This window comes from Mesoplodon mirus, assembly GCF_964341445.2.
Source record: "Mesoplodon mirus genome assembly, chromosome: 4".
Taxonomy (NCBI): Eukaryota; Metazoa; Chordata; class Mammalia; order Artiodactyla; family Ziphiidae; genus Mesoplodon; species Mesoplodon mirus.
The window spans coordinates 147,712,344-147,724,013 of NC_138979.1; the positions used below are offsets into that span (position 1 = coordinate 147,712,344).

An 11,670-nucleotide genomic window follows, 5' to 3' on the forward strand; every position below is an offset into this window, starting at 1 on the left:
GGAACTCTACTCAATACTCTGTAATGGCCTATATGGGAAAAGAATCTAAAAAAGAGTGGATATCTGTATTTGTATAACAGATTCACTTTGCTGTATACCTGAAACTAACACAACATTGTAAACTGATTATACCCCAACAAAAATTTTTTAAAAAGAAAAGAAATAATAGCTGAAAATTTCCCAAATATTCGGAAAGAGATAGACATCTGGGTATGGGAAGCCCAAAAGACCCCAAGCAAGATCAACCCAAAGAAGATTACTCCAAGACACATTATAATCAAAATGTTAAAATGCAAAGACAAAAAGAATTTTGAAAGCATCAAGAGAAAAATAACTCATCACAAGGGAACCCCTGTAATGTCATCAGAAGATTTCTCTGCATAAACCTTCCAGGCCAGAAGAGAATGGGATCACATATTCAAAGTACTGAAAGAAAAAACTGCCAACCAAAAATACTACACCCAGCAAAACTGTCCTTTAGAAATGAAGGAAAAATAACATTCCCAGAAAGACAAAGGCTAAAGGAGCTCATTACCACTAAGGGAGTTCATTACTACTGCCTTTTAGAAAATATTAAGGGGAGTTTTTCAAGCTGAAATAAAAGGATGCTAAGTAACAACATGAAAACATATAAAAGAATAAAACTTAATGGTAAAGGTGAATACATACTCAAATTCAGAATACCATAATACTGTAATGATAGTATGAAAATCACTTTAATCTCTAGTATGAAAGTTTAAAATATTATTAAAATTATAGCTACAGTAATTTGTTAATGGATGCACAATATTAAGTATGACATCGATAGCATTAAATGTGGGGGGAGGAGAAGTAAAAGTGCAGTTTTTGTAAGCAATTGAAGGTTACTTGTTATCAGTAAGTCTGTTATATCTATAAGATGTTTTATGTAAGCATCATGGTAACCACAGAGAAAAAATTTATAGTAGATATACAAAAAAGAAAGAGAAAGGAATTAAAGCATACCACTACAAAAAATAAATCACACAGGAAGACAGCAAGAGAGGAAGAAAGGAACAAAAGGACTAAAAATACACTCAGAAAACGATTAATTAAATGGCAATAGTAAGTCCATACCTATCAATAATTACTTTAAATGTAAATAGACTAAATTCAAAAGACAAAGAGTGGCTGAGTGGATTCAAAAAAACAAGGCCCAACAATACGCAGCCTGCAAGAAACTCACTTTAGCTTTAATGAAACATATGAACTGAAAGTGAAGGGATAAAAAAAGATATTCCATATAAATGTAACCAAAGGAGATCAGAAGTGCTTATACTTATATCAGATAAGACTTTCAGTCAAAATCAGTCACAAGAGACAAAGAAGGTCACTTCCCAAGGAATTAGGAAAAAGAAGGACAATCTAACCATAAAGATAGCAGAAAGAAGGAAATAACAAAGGTTAGAGCAGAAATAAATGGACTAGAGACATGAAAGACAACAGGAAAACATCAATGAAACAAAAAGTTGCTTTTTTGAAATGATAAACAAAATTGGGGCTTCCCTGGTGGCGCAGTGGTTGAGAGTCTGCCTGCCGATGCAGGGGACACAGGTTTGTGCCCCGGTCCGGGAAGATCCCACATGCTGTGGAGCGGCTGGGCCCGTGAGCCATGGCCGCTGGGCCTGCGCGTCCATAGCCTGTGCTCCGCAACGGGAGAGGCCACAGCGGTGAGAGGCCTGCGTACCGCAAAAAAAAAAAAAAAAAAAAAAAAAGCTAAACAAAATTTACAAACCTTTAGCTAGACTAACCAAGGGAAAGAGAGAGGACTCAAACAAAGTTATAAATGAAAGAGGAGATACTATACCTGACACCAAAGAAATACAAAAGCTCTTAAAGAAGCTAGTATTAACAATTATAGGACAACAAATTAGATAACCTAAAAGAAATGGATTAATTTCTAGAAACATACAACCTACCAAGACTGAATTATGAAAAAATTAAACATCTGAACAGGTCAATTCCTAGTAAGGAGATAGAAGCAGTAATCAAAACCCTCCCAACAAAGAAAAGCCCAGGACCAGATGGTTTCACTGGTAAACTGTACCAAACATTTAAAGAAGAATTAACATCAATCCTTCTCAAACTCTTCCCCAAAAATGAAAGAGGGGAAAACACTCTCCAATTCATTTTATGAGGCCAGCATTACCCTGATAAAAAGCCAAATAAGAACATTACAAGAAAAGAAAACTACAAGCCAATATTCCTGATGAATATGGATGAAAACATTCTCAAAAAAAATACTAGCAAACAAATTCAACAGCACTTTAAAAGAATCATACACGAATACGAAGTGCGATTTATCCTTGGATGCAAGGATGGTTCAATATACACAAATAATTAAACATGAAATACCACATTAATAGAAAGAAGGATAAAAATCCTATGATCTCAGTAGATGTAGAAAAAGTATTTGGCAAAATCTGACACCTTTTCATGATAAAAACTTTCAATAAATTCAACATAATAAAGGCTATATATGACAAGTCCATAACTAATATCATACTCAATGGTAAATAGCTAAAAGCTTTTCCTCCAAAATCAGAAACAAGACAAACGTGCCATTCTCACCACTCTTATTCAATATAATACTGGAAGAGCTAGCTAAAGCAATTAGGCAAGAAAAAGAAATAAAAGGCATCCAAATAGGAAAGGAAAAAGTAAAATGGTCTGTTTGTAAACAGTATATCCTTATATCAATATATATAAAATTCTAAGACTCCACCAAAAACCTATTAGAACTAATCAACAAATTCAATAAAGTTTCAGGATACAAAATCAACATACAAAAATCAGTTGCACTTCTATACACAATGAACTACCTGAAAAAAAAATAAAGAAAACAATCCCATTTACAGTAGCATCAAACATATTTAAAAACTTAGGAATAAATTTAACCAAGAAGGTGAAAGATTTGTACACTGAAAACTATAAGACACTATGAAAAAAAACTGAAGAAGACATAAATATGGAAAGATATTCTGTGCTCACAGATCATAAGAATTAATACTGTTATAATATCCATACTACCCAAAGCCATCTATAAATTCAATGCAATCCCATCAAAATTACAATAGCATTTTTCACAGAAATAGAAAAAAAATCCCAAAATTTGTATGGAAACACAAAAGACCCCAAATAGTCAATTTCTGGAAATCTCAAAAAAGAACAAAGGAGGAAGCATCACACTTCCTCATTTCAAACTATGCTACAAAGATATAGTAATCAAAACAGCATGGTATTGGCATAAAAACAGACAGATAAACCAATGGAACAGAATCAAGAGTCCAGAAATAAATCCATGCATATATGGTCAACCAATATTTGGAAAGGAAGCCAAGAATACTCAATGGGGAAAGGATAGTCTGCAATAAACAGTGCTGAGAAAACTGGATAGCCACATGCAAAAGAATGGAATTGGACCCCTATCTTATACCACTCATAAAGATGAACTCAAAATGGATTAAAGAGTTAAATTAAATGTAAGACCTGAAATCATAAAACTCCTAGGGAAAAAATCTCCTTGATGTTGGTTTTGGCAATGATTTTGGGGGATATGATACCAAAAGCACAAGAAACAAAAGCAAAAATAAACAAGTGGGACTACATCAAACTATAAAAGCTTCTGCACAGCAAAAGAATCAGTCAACAAAATGAAGAGGCAGACTATAGAATGGGAGAAAATGTTTGCAAACCATATATCCAATAAGGGGTTAATAACCAAAATACATAAGGAACTCATACAACTGAATAGCAAAAAGACTAATAATCCAAGTTAAAAATGGGCAAAGGGCTGACAGACATTTTTCCAAAGACGACAAATAGTCAACAGGTACATGAAAAGATGCTCAACACCACCAATTATCAGAGAAATGCAAATCAAAACCACAATGAGATAGTACCTCATATGTGTGGAATTGCTATTACCGAAAGACAAAAGATAGGTGTTGGTAAGGATGTAGAGAAAAGGGAACCCTTGTATACTGGTGGTGGGAATGTAAACTGATACAGCCACTATGGAAAACAGTATGGAGGCACCTCAAAAAATTAAAAATAGAAAAGCCATATGATCCAGTAATCCCACTTCTAGTTATATATTCAAAGGAAATAAAATCACTATCCCAAAGAGATATCTGCACCATGTTCATTGAAGCATTATTCACAATGGCCAAGACATGGAAACAATCTAAGTGTCCACTGACAGATGAATAGATTTTTTGAATGTGATATATATATAAAAATGGAATGTTATTTAGCCACTAAAAAAGAAGGAAATCCTGCCATTTGTGGCAACACAGATGGACCTTGAGAGTGTTATGCTAACTGAATAAGTCAGACAAAGACAAATACTGTTATGATCTCACTTATATGTAAAATCTTTTAAAAAAGCTGAATTCATAGAAGCAGAGAGTATAATGGTGGTTTCCAGGGGCTGACGGGTAGAGGAAATGAAAAGATGTTGGTCAGAGAGTACAAGCTTCCAGTTAAAAGCTGAATAAGTTCTGAGGATCTAATATAAAGCATGGTGAATATAATAATACTATATTATATACTTGAAAGTTGTTACAAGAGTAAATTTTAAATATTCTCACTACAAAAAATATAATAGAGTGATAGATGTCTTACCTAACCTTATTGTGGTAATCATTTCACAATACACACATGTATTAAATCACGTTTTACACCTCAGACTTACTGCTATGTGTCAATTATACCTCAATAAAGCTGGGGGGAAAGTAGTAAGATAAATAAATAAAAATTAAAAATTAAGTCAACACTGCTCTTGTCCAATTATGTTAGAAATAAAAACATTTCAATTTTTTAAATTAAGCAAAATTATAATGCTATATAACGTGTTCAAAGTTCCTCACCTTGTTTCATTATATTCATTAATTACATTTACTTCCCCAAACCAGGTGATTTAACACATAATAAAATAAGCCCACACAAATATTATTGGCTTGGCCAATAAGTTCATTCGGATTTCTCCATAACATCTTAATTTTTGGCCAACCCAATAGTATTTCTCTGTCAGAATATAACACCCCACTAACTCAGCACTCTGAAAAGCAAGTTCAATATAAAAATACCCTTCAAGAGTCAATACACCAAATTTTTCATAAGCTAATTATACAGCTAACTACTCCCCCAGATGTTTGACTATAGCAATTCAGTCATAAAAAATATTAATTGAAGCACTCTGCCTTATAACTGCTACTGATTAATAGTTTCTATCTAAGGACATATTTAAACATATCAAAGGTTGGATAGAGCTTTATAACAAATAGGTAGGCCAACAGTGACAACCAGAGTCCAAAACACTGAATTTGCTTTAAAAATAAATAAATAAACAAAAATCATTTGTGTATTTTTCAATTAATATTTTTGCAAAGAATATCTTATTAATACTAAGTTACAGAATTGATAAGCTTAAATTAATATATGTACTGTACTTGTCTTTTTCAACAGTTTCTTGATAAATAGTAAACTGGTCCTGCATATAGTCTTCATGTTTATGAAATACATCACATGTTGGCCTCCAGCTATGGAAAAAAAATACTGTAATTAGCATCTCAGAATGATAAACAAATTTAAGAAATAATAAAAATGAATGTAACCATAAAGATAAACAAATCTTTCCTTTCCTGGAAAAAAACAAGCTTACATCAAGAAAAACATTCCCATCTCTGATCACCACCACTATGACCATTCATGCAATCATACATATGTTCAAATATCAATATTGATTAATTTTTACATAAAGCCTGTTTTGGAACCATGACTAGGGAGGAAATAAATGTGACATGGATGGACTGTGTATTACTATGGCATTTCTGGAATATACTCTGCAACACTCCAACATCAGGCTTTGTTTCTCATCATACTTCTAAGATTTTAGCTAAGAAATTCTTTTGGAGTAAACATTTAAAGAGCTAGTTTAAGGGATAAAGAGAGGCTTTTTTCTCCTTTGAAATTTAGAAAGTCAGGTTTTATACCCTCCTGAACTTGAAAGAAAGAAACTAGACCATAATGAATTATAAAATCAGATAGTAAGAATAAAATGAATACTCAACTTATGCATTTGTTTTATTACATGACTCGAAAAATGTTGCCAGTGTGAAAAATCTAAAATTAAGTATACACCATGGCAGCTTACATTCTAAGTATTGTTCAAATATTTCCTCTAGCTCTTTTTTCTAATCTTTTTTATTTTTTCAGATTCAAAAAGTATGTATACCCATTTTGGAAGAACAGAAAAGTATACATAAGAAAATAATTATCATCTATATTCTCACCACTGAATAATAACTACTAATATGGATATTTTTTAATAAATTATTTCCAGATTTTACTATAAGTATATAGTTTAACATCTTTGAGATCATATTCACATATACAACATATCATCCTTTATCACTTACTTTTAAACTATCAATATATACATTTTCTTTTTCACTAAGAATTCATTGTAAAGGTTTTAATAAATACAACATATTACACAATTTATCTAACCATTCCAATATTGCTGGCCATTTTGGTTAGTCTAAGTTTCTCTTAAGAACTTGTACTTAAACACTAGTCTGAGTTTACAATCATTTCCTTAGGCAATATTCCCCAAAATGGAATTATAAGGTCAAAGGTTATATACACATACATTCTGAGTATTTTTAAAATTCCATAAGAAATACATGTTCACTGAAAAGATATTCACTGTAACCATTTTGATGTACATATTTCTAGACTTTTTAAATTATACATAAATACACAATTACTAAATTGAGTTTATTCTATGAATGTTTTTTTTTTTTTTTTTTCTTTTTGCGGTATGCGGGCCTCTCACTGTTGTGGCCTCTCCCGTTGCGGAGCACAGGCTCCGGACGCGCAGTCCCAGCGGCCATGGCTCACGGGCCCAGCCGCTCCGCGGCATATGGGATCCTCCCAGACCGGGGCACGAACCCGTATCCCCTGCATCGGCAGGCGGACTCTCAACCACTGCGCCACCAGGGAGGCCCTATGAATGTTGTTTTAATGTTTTGTTCAATTTGTAATATATTGTTAACACCTTTCCATGTCACTATTCACTTATATCATAAACTAATGGGCTGCCTACTGTTCATTCATATGGATATACCAAAATTCATCTATACAATCACCTAATGTTGAATATTTGAGTTGTTTGCAATGTTTTCCTACTGTAAAAAAGTTGAAATAAATACCTTGTTGTACATTACATCTTTGAGAAAATGCCTAATTATTTCCTTATGAAAAATTATCAGAAATGGAACCGTTTAATCAAAAGTCATGCTTATTTTTAAAGCCTTTAAAGTATACTTATATGTCATCCAAAAGGTATATACCAGTGTACATTCCTACAGTGTATGAGAGAGGTGATTTTCTTATTTCCTGTCCAACATTGGGTATTATCCTTCTTTAAATTTCTGCAAAACTTAAAGGCAAAAGAATATATAGTATTTTATTATTGCTTTAATTTGGATGTCTTTGATTATTAGTAAGATTGAGCATTTGTTCACATTTATTAGACATACATTTCTTCATTTTGGTATTTACCTGTTTACCTTCTTTGCTTATTTTTCTAATGGGACTTTGGCTCTTTCTTATTAATTTCTACAAGCACTTTATATTTTAAAAATTAACCCTTCTTTGACATTTTCCTACCTTATCCTTTTGCTTTTTGTATCATTTTGAGGTGTTTTTCTTTTTAATTTGCATGTGTCATATTTATCCATTGTTTCCTATGTGGTTTCTACCTTTGATGACATACTTAGAAAGGCCTTCCTCTCTCAAAGATTATAGTCACCTATATTTTCTTCTAATACTTTCATGAATTCATATTTCACATTTAAACCTCTTAACCAGCATGCTGAAATCATGAACTAGAGGTATTCATGCATTAAAATCAACAGATCCTAAAATCAACAGATCCTACTAACTGCCCTCAGAACCCAGCAGAGAATAATCTTGTTTAAAGTAAAGTACATCTTGGACACAGTAGGTTCTGCGGGGAAACTACCAGTACTTTTCCAGCACCCTTTGCAGCTACTTGAGGGAAACCACTGGTAAAACTTAACTACCATAAACCTAAATCAAACTAAAAGAAAAAGTTCAACAATATGTAGTTTTTTCATTGATCAGATTGCCAAAAGATTTAAACATTGATAATTTCAGTGTTAGCAAGGGTGTGAGGAATAGAAACTCTCATATATTGTTGGTGAAAGTATAAATTAGTATAATTTTGGGGGGAGAGCAGTTTGGCATTACTTATCAAATATTTAAACATGCATACTCTTCAACCTGGCAATTTCACTTCCAGGAGGTCATTCTATAGCAACTAGTCTAGAAATATGGAAGGATAACTGTATATGTTGTTTATAATAGGAAATAACTGGAAATAACCTAAATGTCTATTAATAGGAGAATGGTTAAATAACTTAGGATACCTCAATACTATAAAAATACTATGGAGCCGTTAAAAAAAAAAGAAATGCATACATAATCATTACATGTATAGTACCATTTACATAACATATTGTTAAATTTAAAAAACAAGTTGAAAAATAAGTATGGTATGATCGCATTTTTTAAAAAAGGAAAGACAGATATACAGGTAGATGTATATATAAGCATATGTAATAGTGATGTTGAATATATATTTTAAAAGGTCTGGAAGGGTACTCACTGTTAAGAGTGATCACCTGTAAGGAAGAGGACAGGGTGGGGATGGGGACTACAGGCAGGGAAAAACTTTTTACTCCATACATTTGTATAGTCTTTGAATTTTTATACTAGGCATGTGTTACTTTTATAAAATTTTAAAACCAATATAAAAAAGTAATGAGGGAAAACCAAAAAGTTTATGAAATTTTTAAATAACAAAATATTTTAAAACAAATATGATTCTTAATATAGTACTTAATACAAAGACAGTGATCCACATAAAATTAAATACAGAAAACTAAATATTTTATTTTTGTAAGTACCTGTCCATACAATTAAGTTCCATTAACAAGTCTTTGTTTCAAAATGTTTGTCTTATAACAGATGTAACTACTAGACTCCGGAACCTGAAGCTATATTGAAAGAATTCTTAACTTACTAAATAGTTTTATTTTGAAAAGCTACTAATTTTAGGCTAGGTTCCCTTGGACAAAAATAAGATCCTGAAAATTCGAAGATGAAAATTATTTCAAATTTATTTATCTAATCGGAATTTTCTATACTGAGCCTAGATTATTCAACATACTGTATTTAGACTAACTGGATCTGAATTAGAGAGATCTTACAGCTCTTCTATTTTTCTTTTGAAACTTCTGTGACCCCTTTTACAGTGGCATGTAACAAGGAAATTTAAGACTTGATTCATCATTTTCCTAATATAAAATACTACTTTAAAGAAACAGTGTCTTCAACTAAGAACTCAAAAACCTTGAATAAGAGAATCTAATAACAACTATTGAAAGTTTCTTTAAAATACTCACTTACTACAGTTGTCTTTGATCTCCTTACTATGTTTACAGTAATGACCGATTTCCTCATCTGTTGTATTTATAGTTTCATGTATCTTACAAATGGTCGCTTTGTTTTCTTTAATATCTTCAAAGCATTCTGGAAATCATAAATTCAAAATAAATACAGTAGAAAAAAAGGTATGGCAACTGACCTAGAAAAGGAGAACCAGAGAATGGAGAGGAAGTGAGGCTTGAGATGGGAAGGGCCCTATACTAAAAAGCACAGCACCAGAGTCAGGCTTGCTCCTAGACCCAGAAGCTAAGAATTTGTGTTTTAGATTGAAGAGAAATAAACGTCCCCTGTCCCATATCTTTAATGTAAGAGGGCTGGATTAAGTAATATCTAAGATCAACAACGTCTTATGATGCTATGAGTTCATGTAAACATTACTCATATGATACTAACATAAGAGTTTTGTTTTTGACAAACGTGGAATTTATATTCATCAATTCCATGTCATTATTATTATTATTATTATTATTATTATTATTTTGCGGTACGTGGGCTTCTCACTGTTGTGGCCTCTCCCGTTGCGGAGCACGGGCTCCAGACGCGCAGGCTCAGCGGCCATGGCTCACGGGCCCAGCCGCTCCGCGGCATGTGGGATCCTCCCGAACCGGGGCACGAACCCGTGTCCCCTGCATCGGCAGGCGGACTCTCAACCACTGCGCCACCAGGGAAGCCCCCATGTCATTATTTAATGCACCTTCAACTCACTTATTTCTTTGTTATAGTGAGTAAACACAAGCTAAAAATAAAATGTAATTTCTTAAAAAGATTAAAATAAATTCTTAATATCCAATATTCTTTTTTGCTGCAGAAAAGATAACCAAATTCTATAATACCTTTCAGAACTATTAAGAAATTAATGAGTGTAGTTTCTTTTGATAGTTTTTATGTAGGATCTTAAAATACTATATTTACGTAATTTGCTTTGTCATTCCACTCATAATATTAATTTTCATAAATAGCATTTCTGAAAATGTGGCTTCCATGAATCCTGGCCACTGACTTTTGATGATTTCTAAAAATATTTTAAAATTTTCACTCAAATGTTTAAAATAACCTGTTATTTGAGAAAATTAACATTTTCAATTGTATTTAATTAAGGGTGATATCTACTTAAAACAAAATTCTTAAACACAAAATAATTAAACGCTGAATACGGAAAATTATTGAAAAAATAGGGTAAATAGCTCATTATTAGTCACTAGAGAGAACCAGGGGAAAAGTTCTACTGCCAACTATAAATTACCCTAAACAAGGCAACAGCATAATATCTTATATTCCATAAAAAAATTAAAACATCTTTGTCATGCAAAACTACTTACTATTAATTCGTTGAATCATATCTTCTTTAGTACTTATATCTTGCTCATACTGGAAAACTAAAATAAATTACTCTTTTGTGACTTCATTTCATTGTTAAAATGTCCAATGATAATACAAATAGTTATCTACTTTTTATTTCCATTTTATACCTACCAAATTCTAGCAAAAGTCTGTCCAAACTGACAAATAGGCTGTCATTCATCTTGGATACTTTGCTAAAAAAAAATAATAATAAGGAAGGGTTTTCTAAAAACAACCTTTTGACATAGCATTATTACAGAAAAATGTGGGTGGAGCAAGAAGTGGGGAGGGAAGAGACACCTTCATCCCAGTACTGGGCAGAGCCCTAGCAGGTATTTAATAAATGAATGTCGTTATATATATTAAAATAAATGTATACAGTTATCTATAATAAAATAAATTGAATGTCGTTGCATGACTGAAACTTCGTAATTGTTTATACATGGTCGTGCCATAAGTCATTGGATATTCTGGAGTCCACGGACACCCAGATTTCTTAAAAGGATATGCCTTTAAAATAAATAGTATCTCTGAATATGTCCTTTCTCGATGTGTGTACTACTACACGCAGAAAAATTCTTAGAGAAAGTCAGTCACCAACAGCGAAGTAAAACCTACAGGAACCGTGCAATTTGACACTTGCGAATTTACCACCGAGAATCCAAAAGTGGAGGTATTAACTGGACTACCAAGCCGCATTAAAAAAAAAAAAAAAATACGCGTATGGCGGGGTTTGGATCACTCGTTACCCGCAGAGTCGAGGAGCTACTC

The 11,670-nt window shown here is 32.5% G+C and overlaps 1 protein-coding gene across 1 annotated transcript in view; it reads right to left on the minus strand.

Annotated features, from left to right (window-relative positions):
• Positions 1–11,080, minus strand: part of LOC309802147 (protein SIX6OS1) — a gene marked incomplete at both ends in the record, with an annotated part of 52,785 nt that extends 41,705 nt beyond the window's left edge. Inside the window, 4 exons of the mRNA XM_082617435.1 lie at positions 5,472–5,561; positions 9,516–9,642; positions 10,878–10,934; positions 11,032–11,080. Of these exons, the coding sequence (XP_082473561.1) occupies positions 5,472–5,561; positions 9,516–9,642; positions 10,878–10,934; positions 11,032–11,080 (323 nt within the window). The remainder of the gene's footprint in view (positions 1–5,471; positions 5,562–9,515; positions 9,643–10,877; positions 10,935–11,031) is intronic.
• Between the last annotated feature and the right edge of the window lie 590 nt (positions 11,081–11,670).